This window comes from Sesamum indicum, linkage group LG10 (assembly GCF_000512975.1).
Source record: "Sesamum indicum cultivar Zhongzhi No. 13 linkage group LG10, S_indicum_v1.0, whole genome shotgun sequence".
In the NCBI taxonomy this organism is placed as follows: Eukaryota; Viridiplantae; Streptophyta; class Magnoliopsida; order Lamiales; family Pedaliaceae; genus Sesamum; species Sesamum indicum.
In genome coordinates, this window is record NC_026154.1 from 1,209,052 (window position 1) to 1,234,070 (window position 25,019).

At 35.8% G+C, this 25,019-nt stretch overlaps 5 protein-coding genes across 9 annotated transcripts in view; 4 read left to right on the top strand and 1 right to left on the bottom strand.

Moving 5' to 3' along the window:
* Positions 1,934 to 2,692, top strand: LOC105171482 (monothiol glutaredoxin-S4). The gene has a single exon (XM_011092617.2). It carries the CDS (start codon positions 2,056 to 2,058, stop codon positions 2,362 to 2,364), a length of 309 nt encoding a protein of 102 aa, XP_011090919.1. The 5' UTR covers positions 1,934 to 2,055; the 3' UTR covers positions 2,365 to 2,692.
* LOC105171483 (monothiol glutaredoxin-S5-like) lies at positions 6,867 to 7,500 on the top strand. Its single transcript, XM_011092618.2, has one exon. It carries the CDS (start codon positions 6,940 to 6,942, stop codon positions 7,246 to 7,248), a length of 309 nt encoding a protein of 102 aa, XP_011090920.1. The 5' UTR covers positions 6,867 to 6,939; the 3' UTR covers positions 7,249 to 7,500.
* Positions 8,948 to 17,025, top strand: LOC105171485 (acyl-CoA-binding domain-containing protein 4). Of its 4 annotated transcripts, none has more exons than XM_011092621.2 (17): positions 8,948 to 9,201; positions 9,511 to 9,595; positions 10,698 to 10,776; positions 10,849 to 11,001; positions 11,084 to 11,161; positions 11,446 to 11,550; positions 12,816 to 12,882; positions 12,982 to 13,043; positions 13,591 to 13,730; positions 13,911 to 14,037; positions 14,152 to 14,266; positions 14,526 to 14,614; positions 14,836 to 14,919; positions 15,001 to 15,342; positions 15,833 to 16,351; positions 16,449 to 16,508; positions 16,734 to 17,025. In XM_011092621.2, the coding sequence occupies exons 2-17, from the start codon at positions 9,558 to 9,560 to the stop codon at positions 16,812 to 16,814; spliced, it is 2,139 nt and encodes a 712-aa protein (XP_011090923.1). In that variant the 5' UTR covers positions 8,948 to 9,201; positions 9,511 to 9,557; the 3' UTR covers positions 16,815 to 17,025. The 4 variants fall into 4 exon arrangements, with proteins under 4 accessions (XP_011090923.1, XP_011090922.1, XP_011090921.1 ...); XM_011092620.2 differs by lacking the exon at positions 8,948 to 9,201 and adding an exon at positions 9,215 to 9,333; XM_011092619.2 differs by lacking the exon at positions 8,948 to 9,201 and adding an exon at positions 9,218 to 9,386.
* LOC105171486 (anaphase-promoting complex subunit 7) lies at positions 17,307 to 23,505 on the bottom strand. Its single transcript, XM_011092622.2, has 18 exons — positions 23,437 to 23,505; positions 23,235 to 23,303; positions 23,092 to 23,142; positions 22,433 to 22,579; positions 22,284 to 22,346; positions 21,966 to 22,081; positions 21,431 to 21,515; positions 20,638 to 20,697; positions 20,290 to 20,335; positions 20,129 to 20,202; positions 19,407 to 19,457; positions 19,132 to 19,332; positions 19,010 to 19,054; positions 18,755 to 18,848; positions 18,469 to 18,614; positions 17,949 to 18,178; positions 17,709 to 17,769; positions 17,307 to 17,559 (listed from the first exon to the last, which is right to left on the bottom strand). The coding sequence occupies exons 1-18, from the start codon at positions 23,503 to 23,505 to the stop codon at positions 17,473 to 17,475; spliced, it is 1,695 nt and encodes a 564-aa protein (XP_011090924.1). The 3' UTR covers positions 17,307 to 17,472.
* Positions 24,436 to 25,019, top strand: part of LOC105171487 (E3 ubiquitin-protein ligase Topors) — a 3,475-nt gene continuing 2,891 nt past the window's right edge. Inside the window, exon 1 of one of the 2 annotated variants that reach the window (XM_011092624.2) lies at positions 24,436 to 24,882. In XM_011092624.2, the coding sequence (XP_011090926.1) occupies positions 24,572 to 24,882 (311 nt within the window). In that variant the 5' untranslated portion in view covers positions 24,436 to 24,571. The remainder of the gene's footprint in view (positions 24,883 to 25,019) is intronic. The other variant, XM_020697036.1, reaches the window with a different exon arrangement.

Consider the following 25,019-nt stretch of genomic DNA (forward strand, 5'->3'; position numbering starts at 1 on the left):
GGTGGGGGGGGAGGAACCCCAACCCCACAAACTGACCCTTTGGGACATTTTAAGGCCAGTTATGGGCACTGCTTCTGCTTTAACCTTTGACTCCAAGAATTTGATCAAAAAGTTGCACCAAAATATACAGAGTTTTACACACACATCACACACTAGATAACGAACATCTACACACTTTTTGGAGCAATGAACCAAAATGCATAACCAAATTACAAGATTCCAAACCGGTGACGAGGCGCTTGAAAAGATGAAAATGACCATTCCGAATAAAATACTGTTGAGATTTGTGCAGAAGCACCCTTTTTCTTCTTCTTTTTTTTTCAAAAATTTCCGAAATAAATATTAATTTGATGGGCAGAAGTAGGGAATCAGACAGACGTATCACGGTGCGTGGTAAACTCCATGATATATATATATATATATATATATACTCATTTATAATATTATTAATTGTTAGCAGCATAATCATGAATTAATTTAATTCCAACATATATATATAGCCAATATCATAAAATTTCCAACACAAAATTCACACTTAATTATAACTAATATGATGGGTGATGTAAGATTTGGACCTAGCTACCTCAAACAATAAGAGCTGGACACATGGCAAAGCATTGAGTTCGCTCATGTTCTCATCAAATGAACATATATATATATATATATATATATATGATGTCACACAAAAATTGAAAAGCAAACAAGATAACGTTGTGGTCGGGGACCTCATCTTACATATGCATTTTTTTCTCCTCTACGCTATTCTTATTTCTTTTCTTTTTGCTTTTTATTTTTTTAAGAAACGGACAAATACATAATATATGTGAATCTCAAAATTTTATTCTAAAAATATGTTTTTTTTTTTAAAAAAAAAGGTTTTAGGACTTATAAACTATTTAAACTTCTCGTTTGCAATTAATATAAATTACATGTATACATTTGGAATGAGTTCATGACCTCTTTCCCATTAACAGATAATTTTTGAAGTCATTCAGAATTACAATACATCGCATCGATCAAGTATCAACTAATAATCAATTAAATTAATATTTACATATATATACATAAAACATACTGAAATTGAAACTAAAATTCATATACAGATACGTATTTCTTATAATTATTTTGTTCTTAATTAATCAATTATTTCCCGAGAAAATTTGGTTATATGTGAGTGATGAGGTGGGCGATGTCATGCTATCAATTTCGTCAGAAAAATTCTATCCCCATTGCCTGTACCTTTACGGGAATCAATTCTTTTGTTTTTATGAACAAAAAGAAAAAATAAAAATAAAAATAAAAAAGGGTCCCAATTGGATAAATCCAACTTCCTTCTCCAACTCATCAGATGCCTATTGAAAGCTACACCACAAACTTAATTGGACCACTAATTAGTTCACTTAAAACCATCAAATTCTACATAATTCACTAATTAATCACCAACTATATATTAATTAATTCATACCACCCAAGAAATAAACAAGAAAAATCGAATGAAATTTAAATAAATACTTGGAGATTCTATTTAAAGAATATTGATATTTGTCTTGAAAAATAGTGACGACAATAAATAGTGGAAAAAGACATGACATATCTATCTAAGGTACATATTGTAATAAATTATGATAAAATCGTCATAGAATGGGAAGAGGCGTAGCCGTACCAAGGACACGTCTCAATTTTTTCCGTATATATGCAGAGATTCGTTATCGTGAAATGTTATGCACCTTTTTTCATTCAGTGGCAGTGCTGCTCCACATCAATCACTCTCAAACTAATCATAAAACCTCACCCCCCCCCCCCGCCCACCATTTAATCCTTAAACACACATCTAATCTGGATTAAGACGTCCTTAATCCCTCCAATCCTATGTTTAAAAGAGAACCAATTAGTGGCTTGGATCGACCCTACCCCCAAAGATTTCTATATAAATATCGCCAAACACTCCCCATTTTCCTCACAACAAACCTCAACTCCTCCTCCTCCTCCTACTACTCATCAATCCACACTTAGAGAGAAAAACGCCGCAGCCTTTTCCTGTTATTGCAATATCAAATGGATAGAGTAAGCAAAATGGTGTCTGAGAAGCCTGTGGTGATCTTTAGCAAGACACAATGCTGCATGAGCCACACCATTAGGTCCCTCTTCTGCGATTTTGGTGTCAATCCAACTGTGTACGAGCTCGATGAGATCTCAAGGGGACGGGAAATCGAGCAGGCGCTGTCGAGGCTTGGCTGCAACCCTACCGTGCCCGCCGTGTTCATCGGTGGCGAGTTTGTGGGAGGGGCTAATGAGATCATGAGCCTCCACCTCAAGAGATCCTTAAAGCCCATGCTCAAGAGGGCCGGAGCCCTCTGGGTGTAAAGTAACAATAGAGCTGTGTGTCAAATACGTACGAGTTAATAACTGTGCAATTTTTTTTGCACGATGCGTACGTACTTGTATGTTTTACAACGAGAGAGTCGTCGGAATAGTTGGTAGAGATAGAGAGGGAGAGATAGAGAGTCTAAGGAACTTCGTGCTCTAGTTACTTTTCCTAACTACTATATATATATATATGTGTGTATCACTAATTTTCGATCTAAATAATGTGTTTAGTGAAGCTGCAGAGGACTATATATACATGTTTTTGGCTGATTAATGTATCATCAACACTTTTACTATGAATGTTACTTCCTTTTCTTTTCTTGGACCACTTAATTCAGGACTTAAATTCACTAGCTTTATAAGACTTTAATATGATAATGTTCGATTCTATGATGGCTAATAATAATTAAATATATAATTAGTTCTCGGAACACATAAAAATTTAAATTAAAAACTTGTTAAGGTAATTATAATAACTGCAAAAGAGTTCCACATACTTGATAAGTAATTACCCTAATTAAGTTTGCCTAATTTTGACCTTTATTGTTAAAATGAGTTTGTGAGAAAATCTTTTTGTCACCCTCAAAACGTCTCTGTAAAATTAATCTTGAAAGCCTGATGATTAAAAGCTGAATCCCATATAAGATATATATATATATATATATATGTGCAGACCATGTTTGGATATAATGCTTACCGCACGGGAAGTTCATTCCAAAATCAGGTTTTGTAAGACCAAATCAATCGCACAACAAGTGTAAAATTGATCATTTTTCTTGAATTTTGCATCAATCACACAATAAATATATTATATTTATCATATAATTAGTTCAAGTATGATTAAATTCGAAATGAATTAGAATTTTGTGGAAACTTCAGTTGCACGACTTATAATTTTAGGAGCGATCGATCATCTAGAAGAGAAACTGATGATGTCATATGTTTGAGTTTGATCACGTGCAGTATGCGCCGCTTCGTTCATGCAAAGCTTTAGAAAAGATTGTTCGATCAAATCCATTCTGATAATTGGTCGCTTTTGATGTATGGAATAATAATATAGTCGTTGTCGGATATTGACATTACGTAATTAGTGTTGAAAGTATCCATCTTAATTAAGAAAATAATACGTGTTGATGTGTCCTATTTTGGTTTAAAGTCTATTTTCTGAAAAAATTGCGATTTACATCCCACAACTTACTTTATTTACTACTTTAATTCCATTATTTTAGCGCTTCAAAATTTAGTGTCATAAATCACAAAAATTTATAATTTTAACCCCAACAATGAGTTTCGTAAAATATATAACAGTGCACATGCAAATTACATGCTCCCTTCGTTAAATCAATGGCCATTTATTTAATGGAGCATGTGATTTTTAACGAAATTTGCGTTTGGGACTAAAATTGCAAGTTTTTATGACTTAATGACAATGAGACCAAAATTGCAAAAAAATGGTTAAGTTATGGGACAAAAATTATATTTTTTTCTCATTTTTTTTAATTATAATATCATACTGATCCGATCGTTGAAGGACTTTTAAATCCGTGTTCAGTACAAGTTGTATTTCCCAATATATCTCACTATTGTAATGTACTCAGTATATAATTTCAACCCTTGTTCTAGCCTAGTGATCAAATTTAAACCAAGTACATAATAAATTTAATATATTTATCATGAGATATATTAATCTATAATTCATGAAAAATAAATAATTATTACACATCCACTTTATGATTTTATGATTGATCGACTGGATTCGATCAAATTTAATTTGAATAAGAATTTTGATTATTAATAATTAGATTACCGTGGAGAATGACTATCACAAAGGGAAGCATGATTAGATACCCTAAGGACAGCAAAGGCCATGCTTGGGGTACGATGCCAAGGCGGAAAGTATGATCTGAATTTGAGAATCATATAATTCAGAAAATCTTCATCAAGATTTCCGCAGAATAATCACACAAATCAAGAACAAGAACAAGATATCCATCATCAGGACATACATAAATCTGCACCCATCTATTTCAGATTTTCCAACTAGCATAAATAAAGCAGATTGTCTCATATATATATATATATATGTCCACTTGCTAATTTTGCTTTTATTATTTTTCTTCCGACATAAACCTAATCATCGCAACTCTGGTAACGAGAAACTTTTCAGATGTCCTAAAACCAATTTTACGACCATTTCATAGGACTGATCTTAAATTTCATTACATGAATAATTATGATTGTTTTAGAACTTTCAGGCGATGTTGAGAACCGTCCTCGTCCAGGTTTGTACGTTGACATTCTTTGTTCATGAATTGGCATCCGCTTCCATCCACACACCACCACGTGGTACTGTGTGTGTTTGTGCAGTGTGAAAATTCGATATAGGATCATGTTGATAAGTAGGATAACAATACTACCTTGCGACGCTGTTGTCCTTTGGGGTATTGTAGGGTCAGCAATGCATGGACTCTTGCTTCCGTCTTTCTTTCATTTATCCATTCGATCGGTTTAGAACAGAATCGAACATCTGCGTGTTGTGAGTTGTTGTGTCAAAAGTTATAACTGATGTTCGGAATATTATATCGTGCTCGTACGTACCCTGGAGAATAATTGCTCATTCATATATACGGCTTTTGAGTGGAGAGGCAATATGAATGATCAGGATTCCTGCAATAGGGTGACGAAAAGCTCGTAAAGTCGAAGCCAACTTTTCTACTGTCGAGATTTCTCCAAAGAAAAGCTCTTTACCTTTTTCCTCCACAAGAAAATTACTACAACTAATGTATGTTTGGAGTCTTAGTTAATCTCATACTTAAATTATCCATTATGACATTATGGGTTCATTCATATTGATGTCGGCATTATCTTATGAAGTTCGTCTTACAATCTTTTTGAAAAATATTTATAATGTTCAGATAATCTTTTTGTCGTGGGATCATATTTTGAATAATTGAGGCGGATCCTTCTCATTCAAAGTACGTAGCAATCACCCGAAATCACTCTAGCAAACTTTATTTCGATTTTTCAATACAACACATATGAATGTAGTACTGAAACTTTATTACATTATGGTAATATGTCATTATTCACAACCTTTGGCATAGTTAACATGAGTTTTACAATTCTGTTGGGAAACACACGTTGGTAGGGAGAGGAACTGATTAGAGTAGGAAAATGCCAAAAACCAATGAGGTCACATGCAACATAAATATGCGAAGCAAAAGGCACGCAAAAGAGGATAATGTACGTTCTGGTCCTGGACTTCTCCATCATACATATGCATGTTTTCTCCTTCTGTCTACAATGTATATTTCTTACTGTCTTCATCTCAATTTTATGACAACATTTCTTGTCCGTGTGTGCGTGTGTTACAATATTTCAAAATTATTTAAAAAAAAAAGAAAAATAAATACTCATATATATATATATATATATATACTTTTATTTTCCAACATTATACTCTTTGATTAACTACTGCTTACGCGCAATCGTTAAATCGTTATCATCAAAGGATTGCGGACATGCAATTAGATTTTATTCATAATTAGTTAATTGGATAAATTCTATCCCCATTGTCTGTTGCTGCTTTACACAAATCGAATCTTGTACGTTTTTAAGAAGGGAAGAAAAAGAAAGAGGTCCCAATTGGATAAATCCAACTTCAATTCCTTCTCCAACTCACCAGAACCCTATAAAGTTAATTTTATGGACCACTCCATCCGCCTAACATATATATCTATATATATCCCACTCTCATAATATTCATCCAAAATTAAAAAAGATTTATAATTCTTAATTAATCAAAATAATACCGACCAAAAATTATTTTTTTAAAAAATAAAATAAAAAAATACACGTCAAAAGAATCAAATTGTAACACGTGTCAAGCTTACAATATTGTTTTGTTTTTCTTTTTCAATATTATGATATCAAATCACGTTTGTATACTAGAGTTGATTGATGATTTATAGTATCGCATGAAACCGACTGATCAAAAACATTACAAAGATTCTTAAGACATGATCACATGCATGCATGCATTAAAATCTCCACTTAAATTGACTTAATTGTTTTAACGAATATTAATAAAGAGTGGTCATATATAAGACATATATTCTAATCCTTAAAACCTATCTTGATTTAATCATCATCATCATCATAGAAAGACAATGAGCCGTACAAAGGACATGTCTAGATTTCTCTGTATGCAGAGATTCGTCATTGCATGCTGCTTTTTTTCTTTTCTGGTGCTGTAGGCTACATCAATCACTCTCCAACTAATGATAAACATATATTGAAAAAAAAAATCTAAATCTCAACATGACATTCTTAACCCCTCCAATTCAATGTTGTCTATTTTCTTTTAAAGAAAAAAGAAACATACACACACCAGAAATATTCCTATAGTACCCCCCTTCCCACCCAACCCCACCCCACCCCTTTTTTTACTATATAAATGCTTCCATGCACTCCCTAATTTCCTCACATCAAATCCGAATTCCTAACAACCATCAAACAAACCTACGGCCATTCTTGAAACCCTTTTTCGAGTATCCAATTTGGTCATCAACAATGGAGAGAGTAAGCAAAATGGTGTCCGAAAAACCCCTTGTGATCTTTAGCAAGACCCAATGCTGCATGAGCCACACAATCAAGTCCCTCTTTTATGATTTTGGTGTCAACCCCACAATTTACGAGCTCGACGAGATCCCTAGAGGCCGAGAGATCGAGCAAGCCATCTCTAGACACGGATGCAACCCGCCCGTGCCAGCGGTGTTCATTGGTGGTGAGTTTGTGGGCGGAGCAGACGAGATCATGAGTCTCCACCTCAAGAGGGCCCTAAAGCCCATGCTCAAAAGGGCTGGGGCCTTATGGGTCTGATATTACAGTACGTGCGTGCGTCAAATATGAATGACAATGTGTTTTTATTATGTGTGATCGTACTAAAAGTCGGAATAGTGAGTAGAGGTATAAGGAGAGGTAAATGAGCCTATGTGCTCCAAGTTTTCCTAACAATACTAGCTACTAATAACTAAATAATATTGTGTACTGCATCCTTTTTTAGTGAAGTTGCAGCTCATGTATGTTTTGACTTTTTGAGTTTAAATAATATGGATACCACTACTCCTACATCTTTAATTCTTGTGTATACCTTCAATTAATGTATCAATATTTGACCCAATTGATATATAACTAAATACAATGAAATAAATTTATGAATTCATATAAAATGAAATAAACATTTACACGTCTAATGGGATTTGAACCCATGAGTTTGAAATAATGTGCGAAAATAATGGTTGGCTGTAAATTAAAGCATCTATTGTAGAAAGGGCATTTATCTACAAGAGAATATGATCTCATCAACATATTCTGCATGCATGAGCAAAGTTGCATGCTGAAATACCTTCATGCAAAGTGATGCAGGTCACACAATCGGGGTCGGGTGGCTGGATCTTGGTACTCTGGGATCGGGTCGGTAAACCCTTCTTTGAGCTCCGATCCTGAGAACAGAATACACATTAGACTTGTTGGGTGGCCCCCAGTTTAAGCCTTCCCGATGCTTAAGTTAGAAAAGATGGGGTCGATTGTGATCTAAGGAGAGCTGGTGAGATTAAAAACGTATTAAATGCACTTGTCATAAATGTTCATAAATGCTAGTATTTATATGATGCCACGTCCGAATGTCAGATGATCCAATGGCTGCCAAAGTAGATTGATCAGTTGACGTATCCATAAGCGGATCTTGTCCTTGCTGCAAATTCCTTAAAAAGATAGGGACAATTTGATCTTTTTGACCTTGCTGATGTAATTACCCTCGTCACAAAGGCTAATTAAAAATGCCCCATTGAGTCTCCCAATTTATACACAGTTCATTTCAATCTACCCAAGTAAAACCTATTATACTTCCATTATTTGCATTTCGGAAAGAAATAAAAAACCCTCTAGTTTGTGAGTCCACGACAAGAAGGTCCGTCCCTTAATTTAAATGAAAATTGAGCAACTCGGTTTTATTTTCTGGAGCTTCAATGAAGGAGCATGTTAATAATTACATCTTCGAAATCTTGTCCCCCTACAGGTACGTAAAATAGAGTAAGAACATGAAGTACACATATAAATAACCCTTCTAAAAGGATAAGATACCGGTCCGTGTATTTTCATTCTGGGTTGGGTCAACCCTAATTTTACCGACCTAAATACCCGCTTTGAGACTGTTGATTATCAAATGGATGGGCGGTTAAGATTTTATGAAGTTGGGCTATTGTCCATAAGGCCTAATAAAAATTACTCATTGTAGCCCAATTCAGATCACAAGTTGGGCCAGTCTCCAGTCATTATCCCGAGGGCCCAGCCCAATGTCCGATTTGGGTTTTGTCCTGTGGTTTCTGTTGACACGTGCGCAGAACCAAAATAGATTCTGAAATCAGCCCAATCACAATTTCCAAGGAGTTAATGGGCCCACATATGGGCCCACCAATTTTCCCTCGCAATAAATGCACCCTCGGGACCTCTGACTCTCTCACTTCAGACTTAGTTTATCAGACAACGGTCATCTCTCTCTCTCCTGTATCTTCCCTCCGGCTTTTTACAATTTTACTATCTTTGCTTGCGATTGTAGTAGCTGATACTGTTTGATTTGGATTACTCTATCACTGTACAGAAGGAAACCGCACGTGACCAAGTCCCAGCTCACCAGTCCCCACACCGCCCCCCCGCGCATTTTATCTTTTACCCCCTCAATCAACACTCTTACGTAAAACTCATGCGGAACACGTCACACAAACAGACAGCACCCTAACCTGCGCACTCCCGCTGTCTCTCTTTCATTCACAAGTAATTACTGCAAGTATCAGATACCATTACCGATAGTTACAGTTTCCGTATCTATACAGTCGTCATACGACGCCGTAATGCGCATGTGAACTATGATAATAGGATAGAGACCCCAAAGTTGGAGCTTTCAGGGTGGTTAAGCTTAAGCCCTAGCTCTATTCGGATTTTTTCTCGTTTGCTGAGGGGTGTGTGTGTATATAATAGATGCACATTGTTGTATTTATTTATATACTTAACTAGTTCGGGATGCCGGATGAATGTTTGTTTCAGTTATTTTACAAGTATTGAACTATTCTGGTTTTTATGAAGGTTTGATCGTTACTGTTTCGGCTGCGAAGTTTTGGCATTTCGGAAATATGTTTGGGTTTTCGAGAAGAAGGATGAAGCTTGGAAGGTAATGTGCCTGCCATTTCTTTGCGATGTAAGCTTTTGTGTGGTGTGTGTAGTTTTTCAGTTTCCGATTTAGGTGGTTGGGGGTGGCGGAATATTCTTAGTTGTTGGATGCCTTTTGATGGTATTTATTGGGTCTGATTTTTGGAATGGATATGTATATTTTGACGATTAGGTAGCTGTTGACCTTCTTTGTTGTATTAATCTTCAGTAATCAAGAGAATGGCTCATATTTTCTGGATATTTGTTGTCTTACTCTGGATCCTTTCCTTTTTGTGAATGAAAATATGCCAGGCCCTATTTTTGTGTGTTTATGTTGTTTATCAGAATATTGGAAAATGCCCAATAATATGCACAGTAAGAAGTGCATTTTGACAGGTTTGTCTTGTTATGATGCTTGATTGGTTTGCAAATTGAGAATGTGGAGTTAACTTGAAAGGTATACTTACCATATTTAAGTCCGAGTTGAAATGACAATAGTGAGGCATTGTTGTGCAATGACAGGCCTCCTCCCTTCCTAAAATGCTGCTGAATGGGAAGGAATCAGAATTACTGCTTATCTTTGCTAGAGATGCAGATGACATATATCAAAATTCATATCACCAGTGCCTCATTATAGGCAAGGCTGAGATCCCATCATCACCTAAATAATTCAGATAAGAAGAATGAATGGAATGGATAAAGAAAGAAAGTTCTTGCTTTAACTCAAAAACCACATTTAAAGTTGCTAATTAGGACTTCACTCCTGTTTAGCATATCTCCTCATAGGATTTGAAGATCTTTCTTGCTTATATTGGAACATCAGGGAATAGTTTTCCATCTAGTTGTTCTCAGTGAAGTTGTGTGAACTCAGCAAGATGGTAAGCTCATCGAGCAACCTTCTAGAATAATTGCGCATGCTTCTGATGGCAAGCCTTTTGAAATCTTTGGTTACGTTAATCAAATCTGAGTTAAAATTGTAGCATGTTACAATAATTTTTATGACTCTTTACCAAGGTTCCATAGTTGGTATAGTTATTATTTACAACGTCCTTTGGTTTCACAAGATTTATATATCAAAGAGAGATAACACATCTTTTACACCGTTTTTCATAATTTATTACCAGATTAAGAGTTCAACTCTCAGACTCTGCTCAGGGAACTAGAAGTCCGATAAGGCACCCTAAACGATTTAGCAATTCAAATGTAAGAACTCAATTTAATTCCATTAATGTCCTGTCAAAATTCCATTCTCATTAAGGTCTTCTATCTTGTCAGGGGGAAGGTGTTGCAGCAGCAAGTAGTGAAGCTGATGAACTCAATTGCCAATCTTCATCTAATGCACCAGAGCTTAACAATTGCACTTCAGGCAGCTCTGAAAATTGGATGGTGCTTTCAATCAGTGGAGAAAAACCTACTCCCCGCTTCAATGTAAGATATTTATCCTACCTTCAAATGTAAAATTGAAATTCAAAGCTGCACCATTTGGAAACTTAGAATATACCACAAATAGCATGCAGCGGCTGTTGTAGGGAACAAGATGGTCGTAGTTGGTGGTGAATCTGCAAATGGGTTGCTGGAGGATGTCCAGGTATCACAATGATCAACTCAGCCCCCCACTCCTCTGTATTTGACAAAATTTGCAATGTTATAATCATTTTTCCCCTTTCTTGCTCTTTTCATTTTTTCCCCCTTGTCATAGCATTTTACTTTAAGCACATTTGCTTGTCTTCCTCATATTAGTCATGTTAATATGTTGAGGGATCGACACTTAAATATGTTTTTCAATTGCTTCATTTTTACTGTATATTTTCGCACCATAACCTTGTAGTATGTTGAACTAGAATATTCTCTAATTTCTTGGTACTATTCCAGGTATTAAGTTTTGATAGGTTTTCCTGGACTATGGCTTCATCAAAGCTTTACCTTTCACCAACCAGTCTTCCGCTGAAAATTCCAGCATGTAAAGGTCACGTTTTGGTATAACAACATATCCTAGCAGCATTGCAATTTATATTTGCTAGATTTCTGGTTGCAGCATAAGCTGCAATTCATACAGTTATGTGATCTGTAACTTATTCTTGTTTATCTTGTGAATTTGAGTACATTTAGTTATGTATGACTTTGCTGTTTTGAGTTAAGTACGTATGACTATAGTAGATAAACTGATTACTAACTTCATAACTTGTTAAACATTTTATATTTCTTCTTGCGTTGCCTGATTATGTTTATGGGCAGAAAAACTTCAGCTCATCTTAAATCCATCAGAAGCTAAGTAACCTTGTTCATGTACTAGTTTTTGAGAAACCCCTTGGAGAAGGAATTATGATGAGCACTAAGATTGTAATTCCGCTACATCCCATGCATGAACACAAGATTTCCTGGTTGGGTGACTTAGGGTTCATTTAGTTCAAGAGAAAGGAAAGTGAAAGGGGAGGGGATAGTTTTCCATCAAATTGTTTGTTATGATTGGAAGGGAATAAATCTCAAATACATCCCTTATTTGGTACTCGAAAAATAGATTGAGAAGAAAAGATTAATTTTTGTAATTTTATTGATTAATTCTTTCCTCTTTTATTTTATATTATGAAATAAACAAATTAATATTATACTAAAATATATAAAAAGTTTAAAAATATATTCATCAAACAGGAACCAAATCTTTTTTATTAATAAAAATATTTATCAAAATGAGTATTGCGTATTCATTCTACATTATTCAGTTTAAATAAAATAAAGAATTACTACCAATGATCGGCAAGACAGCAATGTAGTAGGGTTATTTTTTCTCAAAAATTATTACTGGTATTATCAGCGGAAGGAAAAAAGAACTTGAGGAAATTATATGTATGGGTAATGGTATAAATAAAAATAAATATGTATTTTTTTTTGTCTTTTTGGCCTATACTTACCTTTTTTCGCCCAATTTTGGACCACAACGAAATTGGACTTCGGAGAGATTTCATATACATTCAGTTTTACTTCCTCTCCAACTCCCTAACCAAACACCAAACCTTTTCTTATACATCCATTTTTAGTTCCACTTTTGTTATATAACCACTTCTCACCCCAATCAAACAAACCCTTAACGATATGTCTGCTGCCTTAATCATTCTAACTCCTTTCTTGACCTATATTTGGCTGTTTTCCTGGATGTAGCCTTCTTATGTTGTGATATCCGTGGTATATGGCTGCAGCCTAATCTTTCTTGCTAGTCCCACTGATACATTTCTATGATTTTTTAGGTCCCTTGGGGGAAGAAGGTGCTTCTTATTGGAGGGAAAACTGAACCTGTGAGTGACAGGGTTTCAGGTTGTCCTTCTTGTCTGCATCTGTGATAAATGCTTCTGTGATCTCTTATTTTAACACATCTAGCACCCCTAATGCATTTCATCGTCTTTTTTCATGTAGTCTGGGCATTTGACATGGAAGCAGAATGTTGGTCTCCAATTGAAGCTAAGGGAGACATTCCGGTAAAATTCCTTCATAGTGAAGAGTTTCAACAGTTATAAGTCTGCCTCCCATTTTTGAGGCATGGGGTCATATTTTTTAACTAACCTCAATATGTAAAAGTTCTGCCTGCATTATATCCTGGTTGATGTACAAATTTCAGTTGAATGGTTCCTGCAAACCAATGAAGGGCATTGCATAATGCATAATGTTAATTTCTTTTAGAAGATAAATATGTGTATGACCTGTTTGCTATGCATCTTCTTCTCTTAAATGTTTACTATGTAATGAGTATCATTCCTCTTTCGTCTCAGCAGGAGCATTTTACCCAATGGGATTGGTTGTTTTGTTTTGGTTTTAAAAAAGGAATATGAAGGAAAATTAATATATATGTAATTATAATATTCGGATCACATGCAAAAAAAAATTTCTGTTCTCATAACATTCAGTTAATTGTTCACCAATTTGCATTTCCTGTTGAGTTCATTCAATTAAACTTTAGATATAAATTGGTTAGTTGAAGGAAATTATAGAAATACATGCTACTACTGAAGCTAATACAAATTGCAGGTCGCTCGTAGTGGTCATACAGTTGTCAGAGCGAACTCTGTTCTAATCCTTTTTGGGGGTGAAGATACAAAAAGGAGGAAACTGAATGATCTGCATATGTTTGATTTGAAATCTCTAACCTGGCTTCCTCTTCATTGCACGTAAGCTGATCTCGGAACCACTATAAATATTCTTAAGCTTTCTTCTATCAGTGGTCAGCAATTATTTCCTGAATGGACCGTGCAAAATATCTGTCTCTGCTTCATACTTTTCCTGATTCCACATATTCTTGAAAAGTTCTTCCTTTATCCACATACATCAACAAGTGTTCCCACGTGCAGGGGACCAAGACCATCTGCAAGATCAAACCACATCGCTGCTCTTTATAATGACAAAATGCTTTTCATTTTTGGTGGCTCATCGAAGTCTAGGACTCTGAATGACTTGTACTCTCTTGATTTTGAGGCGGTTTGTAAACACTCTGCTCTATGTGACTTTATTTAAGTTTGTTGGGTTCAACTATTGCAATGATCAGAGTATCAAGATAGTCGCCTATGCACTCATGCATAATGTTTCCTTCAGATGGTGTGGTCAAGAATTAAAACCCGAGGTTTTCATCCATCGCCTAGAGCTGGTTGTTGTGGAGCCCTTTGTGGAACAAAATGGTACATTACTGGTGGTGGTAGCAAGAAAAAACGTATGTTCTACCAGCTAACAACTCACTGTTTGCTATATTATTTATTGCCACCTTCTTGGTTTGTTGTTCCACTAGCAGTGCTATCTTGAAATTCTGGTAGTATTATCTATTTGCTTGTATCAAGCTAAGGACCAATTCAAGGTCTTTTTCTACCGCAATAGTTGTCCATGTCGGTTCCTCAATTTTCAGTATGAATCAAGAATTTTATAATCCAGCTAACTGTCCTCCCGGCCAAACTTCCAATTTATCCCTTTTACAGGACCTGCAGAGACCTTGATATTTGATGTACTGAAGTTTGAATGGTCTATCGCTGTTTCATCACCTCCATCTTCCATCACCACCAACAAGGTTTGACCTGATGTTTCTACTATGCTCTCATAGATGTTTCTTATTGTTAAAGTCTAAGTGTAGGTTGCACACACCTGGCATGTGATTGGAAGTCGTCAATGTTATAATGCTTTGATTATTTAGAGAAGCATAATTCTTAAGGCCACTGGTTTTTGAAATGGAACCTATCAAGCGGAGAACCATTCCAGAATGAGATTCGTTGACTCTTCTTTGCACTGCAGGGTTTTAGCCTAGTTCTAGTGCAGCATAAGGAAAGGGATTTTCTTGTTGCATTTGGTGGTACCAAGAAAGATCCATCTAACCAGGTGCTGAAGGTCAAATATATTGTTCCTTTTTTCTTGAGTTAGCTGTTTACAGGTTTTGATTCATATTGTGCTTTTTTGCAGGTCGAGGTACTCATCATGGAAAAAGTTGAATCATCGATAGTTCGAAGATCAACTCTGAGTAAAGTTGCTGGAACCTTGCTGTCCGAGAATGGCTCATCCATAGGATTGTCTGCCCAACCAGACAATGCTTCTCTGAGTGGTCATCTTGATTCTGTCTCAAGACTCAATTTAGCATCTGCAATTGAACAACATGGATCTGGTAGAAAATCATTGTCAGAGTCTTTACTTGTTGACCCACATTCTGCTCCTGGTAATGTGTCCCTCCGCAAACAATTTTATAATGAGGAGGAGAATGCTGATGCGACCACAACAAAGAGCTCCGAAGATACAAACTTATCACGGGTAAAGCAACAACTGTCTTCTTGTGATGTCTCAGTTAAATTTCTATTTACTATGATAGGGTTGGCAGCAATGACCTTATGATTTTCATTTATCCTTGTGAGGCATTTTTTTCCTATTAAGACTTGGGTTAGACCATGATCTACTTAATGTCTCAAGTAGTTGTCAGATGTGTGTCGACTCACGCTAGTCTCTTATTACTTATAGGTCTTGGTAACTGAAATCTAGTAATGAGTTGGTTGGTCTGGCTTAAATTTCATATATTTCTGCTTGCAGAATGACGTGTATCCTAGTTTTTTTTCCATAGACAATGTTTACCTTGTCATTTTATTACCGCATAGTAGTATGAATCAGTGATTTGTTCTATAGCAATTCAAAGATTTGTGTTGATTTTCTGAAACTTCAACATGGTACGACTGTCACAACATGAAATTCGTTTGCATACAATCCACCTTGGACAAGTTTAAATCAGATTCATGATATCATTTTTCAGATGATGGAGCAAAACACGAAGCCGCTTGATTCTGGCATTGGTGTGAGCTATAGTGGAGATAGAATCACAGAAGAAACATCTTTAGTCTCTGAATCTGATAACTTGAACCTTGATAAACATGGAAGTGGAAGCTTGTCATTAGAAAGTGAAGATCTTGTCTTTCAAGAAACCGATGGTAAATCAAGAATATCAGCTCCATCAGGTGTCTATCAGATATATGAAGCCAAATTAGCAAGCCTCTTAAGAAAGAATGGCATTCTGGAAGGACAATTGGCAGCTGCATTAGCTGCTCGCGAAGCAGCAGAAAAAAATCTGTCATTAGCTATCAAAAGCAGACAGGACATGGAGAGAAAATTGGGAGAAGCAATGAGGGAAATAGAATTGCTTAAAGAGAAGCTAGCCAGTGTTGAGTTGGCTCAGGAAGAGGCTAACAGCCTCTCGAATATTGTCCACTCTGACAATGTAAGACTTGAGCATGATGTCGCTTTCCTGAAGGCTGTTCTGGATGATACCCAAAAGGTATTATGCTCAACTCCTCTGTATAGCATAATTGTATACTAAGTTCTCTTTCAAGTTTATCATGAATAGTTCCCTGGCTGACTGCTATCTTTTGCAGGAACTCCATTCAACTAGAGGAGTTCTTGCTGGAGAGCGGGCAAGGGCATTCCAGCTACAGGTATATGCATCTTCCAAGGACTCAAGCAAAAGGAAAACACCGATCAACTATATCTGAAGAAGATTGGCTAATGAGTTATTAGCACAATATTTAATTGTTTGTCTATACCAATGGGCACAACAGTAGCATCATCCATGGATCTCAATTAGTTGTAATGCAAATCCCTGAAAAGGAAATTTTTGTTCTTCTCCTACACTTTTAATTTGGAATTGCATGACTTTGCAGGTTGAAGTTTTCCATCTCAAACAAAGATTGCAGACGTTGGAGACTCGTGCACCAACACCGCGGAAACCTTTCCATGTTTAGTATGTAGAAGTATCAAATTTGCCATGGCAAGCCTGTATGTATGCATGTATCTTCTGTCATTTGTGCTTGTCGTCCTGCCTATTTAGGGACATGGTAGCGGTTGCGACATGTAGGCAGTGTCTGTATTTTGGAGGTTGTATATAATCTTGGGGCAGCTCCTAATTATTACCTTTGACACAGTTTTTTACTTGGATTTGCTAATATTCCGCAACAATGTTAGCATGACTATGAGCCATCAGCAGAGGCTTCAGAGTATATTATCACTTAAATTTTCCTTTTCTTTAGTAATTTGGATTACGGGTTGCTTAAGTTGTATATTAGAGGTATAATCTTGGATCTTTTGGAAACTCATAATTATACAAACCTTAGTTTTCAATTGCTCAACTTAGAATCTTGATGGTTTAAACTAACTTTTCAGTATCATTATTCATTACCTTCACTCTGTAGTAAAGATTAAACTTTAAATTTTGATGCCAATAGGAAAGGGGGAGGTAGTAGCATGAACAATGGTATACATTTAATAATGATATTACACAATTTTCTTTGTCTGATAAGAACTAGTTAATGTGCACTCCCTGTCGAGTAATTTTGTGCACCACCACGTTCATGGTCAGGACGCAACAAATCAAACAAATTTATCAATCCATTGACCTGTTTATCATAATAGTTCAGCCTCTTCCTGATCTCCATCGCCATCATCAACCTCATTATCCTCATCTTCTTCGGGGGCATCAGGATCAACTCCCTGAAAAGCAAGATTAGGTATGGACTTGTCAAACAACTATGTATAACATGCAACTAGAGACATAATGCAGGCTTTTCCTCAACGAGCAGAAACTACAATGCTGTTTACTTGTATTTATGCAAGGACAACGTTCAGCAGACAATACGAACCTTCATTTGTTTCTCCAAGCGCTCTAGTCCTTTTTTGGCAGCTTCATTTTGGGGGTTCATCCTGAAATGCAGACATGTATAGGTCGTTAGAACAAGCTGGCAGATCTATTTTCCATCTTTTACTTTATTTTCAAGTTTCAGGTAGCAAAATATTGTGCCACATACTGTTGGTGTTGCGGTTCCCCGACCCCCAAAAAAGAAGAGAAGAACCAAGAGAAAAGGGAAAAGCTGAGGGATTACCTCAGTGCTGCCTGATAATGTGAAAGGGCATCTTGCAGCATGTTTGTAGCCGCAAACACTTGAGCAAGCTTAACATGCAAGGAGTCATCTGCCCAATCTTTCAAATATCGCTCCAGGAGGGAGACTGCATCTCCATTTCGGCCTTCCATAACATGGAGCTCAGCCAAAGCCAATGCAGCTCCTAGGAAACCAGGTTCCAGCCTGAGGGCTGATTCATAAAACTTCTTTGCCTGCAGTAAGGTATCCGTTTTATCACTAAATTCAATTAGGATACCACTTTTCAATATGCATATGTGAATAAAGAAATGCGGGCGCTCTATGATGTGTTTCTTAGACAGAAGTCCACCAAACGTTTCAAAGAAAATTCATGACTAAATTTGTTTTAAGTTACATTTCAATCCCAAAAAGAAAACAAACCAAATTACAGGTGAGTTACTTGACCTAGCAAGTTACTTACCCACAATATGAGCTTAATGGGAATGTTAAACTTTTTTATTTAGAAGCCAACAACCATATATACCTTTTCTCTGCCACTGGTGCTACTAGCATGTACATCCCCAACTAATTTTAGAGCCTTCGCAGATTGGGGCATCGCTTTCATTGCCTCTCTCGCGGCATACAAAGCTTCTTTTATCTTTGAGAGGGCCAAATAAGACCGAACTAGACCTGCAATATAGTTGAAGTTTCATTCATGCTATGACCTGTAATAGTTGCATGATAAATTCATTCAAATATAACACTTGAGATTTATTAATTAAGCCAAAAACATGTGTATGTATCATGTCTGTAAGAGTTTCTTATCATGCCTTGATATGAACGAAGATCAGGCCTCAATTCTTGAGCTCCCCTGTAGGCGATAACTGCTGCTTCTGGCCGATTCATCGACAAGAAAAGATTCCCCTAGATATCATGAGAAATGCAAGGTATAAAAATCCCAGGAACTAGAACATCGGAAATCAAACAATGTATCAGCATAAATAAATCCTTGAATTTCTAGTATGAAAAGTTGAGCAAGAAAGAAAGACAAGGCATCTCAGTTTAATCCAGAACAGATACCATACCTTCATTATGTAACCAGCTACATGCCTCTCATCAATGCGGATGCTCTGTTAATAGTTACTGAATAATGATTATGAAGCATTTGCATCAGCACTCTAGTCAACTAAAAGACAAGAATTCTAACCTTCTCAGCATAAGATAAAGCTCCTCGCTCATCTTTCTTTTCCCACAGAACAGATAAGGCCACGAAAACTTCAGGCTTTGTAGGATCAATGTTCAACAGATCATGAACTAACTTATTTAACTTGGAATGATCAGACTTGAGCTTAAGAAGCATTGCATACTCATCCATATATGTAACCACATATGGATCAACGGACCGGACCTGCAGAAATTATTTCCCATATTTACTGTTTATGTCAATGACAATTTATAACATGAATACAAATGAATGCTTACCTTTTCAAAATCTAGAATGGCTTCATCATTTTTTCCAATGATAGCTTTTACCTTCAGAAAAGCAATTAACATAGCATTAGGGATAAAAATGGCATGCTATATGACTGCCATAATTAGAAAATGGTAAAACCAGTTGAAGCTGAAACAAAAAACTGTCTGAAAAAGGATTAGTTTTTCCCCTTTTGTCCTCTCTTAGAGATTAAGAGCCATAATTCAGTATATTTCACAAGATTCTTTCAATAAATAAGATCCCACGTTAGAAAGAATTCTCCATGATTATCTAGATTGGAAAGTCTTTTCCACACAAGTTTTGTTCAATAAATATGATCCCAGCAAGAATTCTCCTTGATTATCTGGATAGAGAACTGTTTTCCTTAACTATTACTTTTGTCAATTAATAGACAGATATTACTTAGCCTTGCTTAAACTCAACAGTTATTTATTGACTACATCCGTAAATGTGTTCACCAGCATACTTTCTTTACTTTATCTTGTTAGGTGGTGAGAGAACCTTCACCGATGAACTCAGTTGTCGTACAGCATTTAATTTACAAGGTTCTGATAAATCAGTTATGTATCAGAGATTGCTAGAAAGACAATCTGCAGAATCATTCCACAAGGAACTAAATACACATCTATAAGCAGTGAACATGAGGAACTTACAAGCATGGAATCATGCACTTAAAAAATGTTAGGAATCATCCTTATGTAGTTATACAAACCTTAGCCATTTCAAGTAATATGTGGATGTTGTTAGGAAATCGTTGTAGAAGTTCGGAGAACAGTTCCAGACCACCTGCTAAAAGAAAACTCAAATAAAAAAAGGAAGAGAAAAAGTAGGAAAGGAAGTTCATGGGAAGGAAATCTGTAGCCATAGCCTGACCTTTGTAATCATTCGAAGCAATGCAACATTGAGCTTCAACATAACGCTGTGTTGCAAGAAGAGATGATATGATTATAGAGTTCCAAGAAAAATCCATTAGGAAATAATCAATGAAATGCAAAACAACAACCATGTTTGAAAGAAAATGTTTAAGAACCAAATCTGAGGACAAGCTGCTCTTATCAGGAAATGGTATCTCCAATCTAGATAGATCGAAAGGAGGCAATAATATGAATTGGACTTCTGTTTAATGTGCCAAGTATATCTTGATAATTAAACAGATTAAGACATAATAAATGCACATCCAAAGTATTAAAACTAATGTTAGCTGTCAAAATAACTTAATACCTGCAACCAGCGACTTGAATCAAAATGATCAAATGGAGGTCTTCCACTTCTGTTTGGAGTCTGAGATGATAGCAAATAACATTCAAGAGTAAACAACTTAGAATTTGGTATTAAACAAAGAGCATTGTCGAAAGTACCAAGAAAAAAACAGTGGACTTTGAACTGTTGGGAATATGTTTATCAAGAAGAACTTATAAACCATATTGCATTTTACATAATATAGCCACTTACATAAGGAACTCAATATAAGTTTTCAAATAAAACTAGAAGTCGGTGGACCAGTTCAGAGAACTGCTAGTTGATATTGTCTAAAAGAATATCTTTGTGAAATTCAGATAATTCCTGCTCTAAGGTAAGTAAATGGATTCTAGAGTAATTAAATGCATTAGCTTTATGCTTCATGAGCACTGCACCTTAACAGGGAAACTACCTATGAAGGCAATCTATTGGCTGTACCCAACCTTATTTGGCCACTGCTACACTTATTCCCCTTTAAAGGTATAACAAAGGAAACACAAAAAGTTTAAATTACACTCCATACTAGCAAAACATGAGATAATCATCACAGAGCAAAGAACTATAACTAAGTCCTCTCCTGAGCTGGCCATCTTCTGATCAGTATACTTAAGAAAAGATTTACTCGAAGCTGGAAAAAGTTGTTGGAGACATCACAGCATGAAATGTTTAGTAACCACCAGATTCCTACTAAAACTGGAAGCTGTCCAATCTTTGAAAATAGAAACAGTACGAAAACATAAAAGACATATACAAAATCAAAGTTTATCAATCGTACCTGAGGAAACAATGACAAAATGTCCTTAGTGGAGACACCCAATTCAGCCAAAGCTATAATAGCCTCAATTATGTAGGGCGAATTCCTGTATGGTATTTGTCAGACATTGCTCCAATAGTTTTATGAAGGCAGAAAATAGACAAGCTCAGTCACAGATATTCTGAGCACACCCACAGAGAGGGAAAAGAGAGATAATATAATTATAAAAAAAGGATAAAAAAGATAAAAATGAAGTTCAGGGTACGCACATGAACAGAGAAAAATCTATGGGAAGCAAAAGAAGCATCAATTTGCAAAGGACAAATGAAAACTATCTATTGTATCGTAAGAAATTTGTTGGTTGAGTAGAATTGGCTCGTCTCTGCAAGAAAGAATTCTTTAAGCATTGAGACAAAGCAAGTTACTAGCAAAACACTGCTTTAGAATTCTTCCAGGTCATCACTATTTTTTATTTCTCCATATGTCAGAAAAGTAGAAACATGTCTAACTGCCTGCAGATTATAGAAAATTGTCACTGAATACTGAGGTGGCAGACCTTAAGCATTCCTTATAACATCCAACTGCAGCTCGTGTATGCCTAGAATTGCGGTAAAGCTTTGCCATCATAAGATTCATCTCTAGATTCCTTGATTTGCTCGGAATTCCCTCCATCTGTCAAACAAAAATAACATGATATCAAAGCTTTTGCCAGCATAGATAATTCATCTTTTTGCCTAGAGTTGCACAATAGTCCAAAAAATTATAGCAGAGACTGCAGCCAATGACAATTATATAATATAATATCAATACAAGGAAAAATAGATTATCCGAAGACTAACTTGTAAGAAACAAAAGAATAGCTACAAGTACAAACCTCAGCAAGAGCAGCTCTGTTCTCACCAATAGAGCTGTGGCATGTCGCAATCTTGAATTTCACCTGTATTGCATTTACAAAGAAAGCAAATTGCCATCTAAGTTGAGCAAATTGAAACATCCAAAAATGTAAACTACGAGTCGTGTTACCTCATTTTCATTTATTGCTGAAGTGTTAAAAGAATTTGGAGAAGACGACCTATTCGATGCTGATAATGAGCTCCTAGTTGTCGGGGGTGTTGCTGCACTTTGTTTTGGTAGAATTTTGTGGTATTGCAATGCTTGCTTATATATTTGCTGTACAAAAATGAGACAAACTTAAAGAAGGAAAAATATCGATAAACATAATATAACCTAATCAGCATCCCCATCTCTATCATGAATTCGAACAATTTAATAAACAAGGGAGCAAAATGTGCAAACTCAATTTCATGTCCAAGGTTTCAGTATCATGCATGATTGCACAACTGACTAGTACAGGCATTTAATGTGCAGTGTACAACAAGCGCATGACCCCAATTTTATGGCTTCAAATGAGGATACATCTTCGGATTTGTAAATTTGTATCAATTTCCATTCAGGGACACATTGCTACAGATCCAAACGCACTATCAAGCTTATCCATTACAGAGAACAGGGGCATGTCATCTTAAATTTGCATTAAGTCTCCAGAATGTGGAGATATTAGGAAAGTACTATAAAATGGATTAGAAAACCCGAATATCAGAATTCAGAGCATCAACACCACAAATTCGCTTCTATTACGCACAGCACAATGGCACGCCCAATGTAAGTGTGTACAATCTTACAATTGCTCTTCGATACTCTTTTTCTCGAAATAGCGAATCACCATACAGCACCTGTCACCAGAGAATCATTACCAAAACAAATTCAGTGGAAGTTCAAAAGGATTAAACAGAAAAAACTAACGAAAATGGTATAGAATACGAACCAAGCTTTCTGCTTTAAGATGAGGACTAGTCTCAGGATTTATCGAGGTCGATGAAACAGCAAAGCAGCCCTAATTTAACAAACAATTCATATTATCTTCCCACAAAGAGCTAATACTTGAGCAAAAAACTAAGAGAACAGTCTAATTAGCGAGATTGTTAGCTCAAGAAAGGGGCCAATTCAACAATTAACGAGAACTGCACCAGGATTTGAGCAGAAGAGTATAGGCCGTGGTCGAGAAGAGTGGAGAATTGGTCTTTCGGTACATCCATCGAGCAGTTGGAGTACTGTGTGTAGTGTGTATGCGTGAAGTTTTGATAGTGGTGAAGTGAAGCGCTCTTCTTTTTGAAATCGCAGTTCTGAGAAGGGTTTAATTGCGTGAAGGACCCCCGATATTCTTAGAAAATTCATTCTTTGCCCCAACTCTTTTGAAAATATGATTTGTAATCCTAAACTAAAGGAAAATGATGACGAACCCCCTAAAATGCTAGAAACTACACAAGTCACCCAATCAAGTGTGATTCAAATGCTGGTTAGTTTTTGAATGAGAAATTTGTAAATTCAAAAATTATATGTATATATTTTATTTTTATATAATGGTGATTTCATTGTAGTTCATACTATATATAATTAAATAAAAATAGTATATTTTTTAATATGGTTCAATACAATTTATCTCATGTGATATTACAAATGAACAAATCACTTTATATGAAAAAAATAGCAATTTATCTCTTGTATTTTTTAAAATGAAGCAATTTATTGTCCTGTTTACGGAGGTAAATTGCTTAACTTTAAAAAATACAATGAGTTAAATTGCTAATTTATTTTTCATAGGAGGTAATTTGTATATTTATAATATTACAGGGGGTTAAATTATATTTTTTTCTTTTTCAATATATTGGAAAAATTAATTAATTTTGAAAAGATAATACCATTTTTTCTTTCTCTCATCTTTCCACTGACATCATATTTATTTAATTTATTCGTCTCAATTTTTTAATTAAGGTTCTATTTTTGGCGTCTCTTATTGGTTTTTTCTTTTATATTTTTCAGCAAATGGTCTTTATTTTACTTTAAATTATTGTTTAATTAATTTATCATAAATATCAATGAATATTTAAATAATTTTATTTTTAAAAGATTTTAATTAATATTCATAATATACGCGGCTGATGATGGATGGTAGTTCACTCTCAATCTTATGAGGCAAAATATTAGTTAGGAGAAAATTTCGGGGTCAAGTTGCTAAGTTTTTATGCTACTTGAGCGGCTCAATCGCAGGTCAGATCCGACCCGGAAATATAGCCACCGCCTGCTCTCTCTCTCTCCCCCTCAATGAACCGAATAGCTGAATCAGTGGTCGGAAAACGGTGCCCGATTTGCTTGAGCCGAATCGAAGTCCGATCGGCGGCTGTGATCAATCCCTGCATGCACGCTTACTGCATCGGATGCATTCGCAGGTGGAGCGATTTCAAGCGGAAGTGCCCTTGCTGCAACGCGGATTTCAGCTCGTGGTTCAGCAAAATTAATAGGGATTTCCGAGAAGAGAAATTGGTGCCTTTTGGCAGGTGGAAAACGGTCAGTTCACCTCCCCCCGACGACACGATACTGCGCAGGCGGAGAGCTCAGTTTTTCGAACAAAGAAGGTTCTTTGAAAATGGATGATGAAGCTTCGTAGTTGTTGTCTGTCTCATCATTTGATAATTGGTTTGAAGCTAACTTCGACGAAAAATTACCGAAAGATTACCTTTTTAAGAATCATTTTGTTTGAAATTTTAAATAA

Coding starts and splice junctions, on each gene's coding strand:
- LOC105171482 (XM_011092617.2), top strand. CDS start 2,056: ATGGATAGAGTAAGCAAAATGGTGTCTGAGAAGCCTGTGGTGATCTTT.
- LOC105171483 (XM_011092618.2), top strand. CDS start 6,940: ATGGAGAGAGTAAGCAAAATGGTGTCCGAAAAACCCCTTGTGATCTTT.
- LOC105171485 (XM_020697076.1), top strand. CDS start 9,459: ATGTTTGTTTCAGTTATTTTACAAGTATTGAACTATTCTGGTTTTTAT. Junction 11,002..11,083: donor AACCTACTCCCCGCTTCAAT/GTAAGATATTTA, acceptor TACCACAAATAG/CATGCAGCGGCTGTTGTAGG. Junction 13,731..13,910: donor TGGCTTCCTCTTCATTGCAC/GTAAGCTGATCT, acceptor TCCCACGTGCAG/GGGACCAAGACCATCTGCAA.
- LOC105171486 (XM_011092622.2), bottom strand. CDS start 23,505: ATGGATGTACCGAAAGACCAATTCTCCACTCTTCTCGACCACGGCCTA. Junction 19,333..19,406: donor CCATTCTAGATTTTGAAAAG/GTAAGCATTCAT, acceptor TAATTTCTGCAG/GTCCGGTCCGTTGATCCATA. Junction 18,849..19,009: donor TAGCTGGTTACATAATGAAG/GTATGGTATCTG, acceptor CATGATATCTAG/GGGAATCTTTTCTTGTCGAT.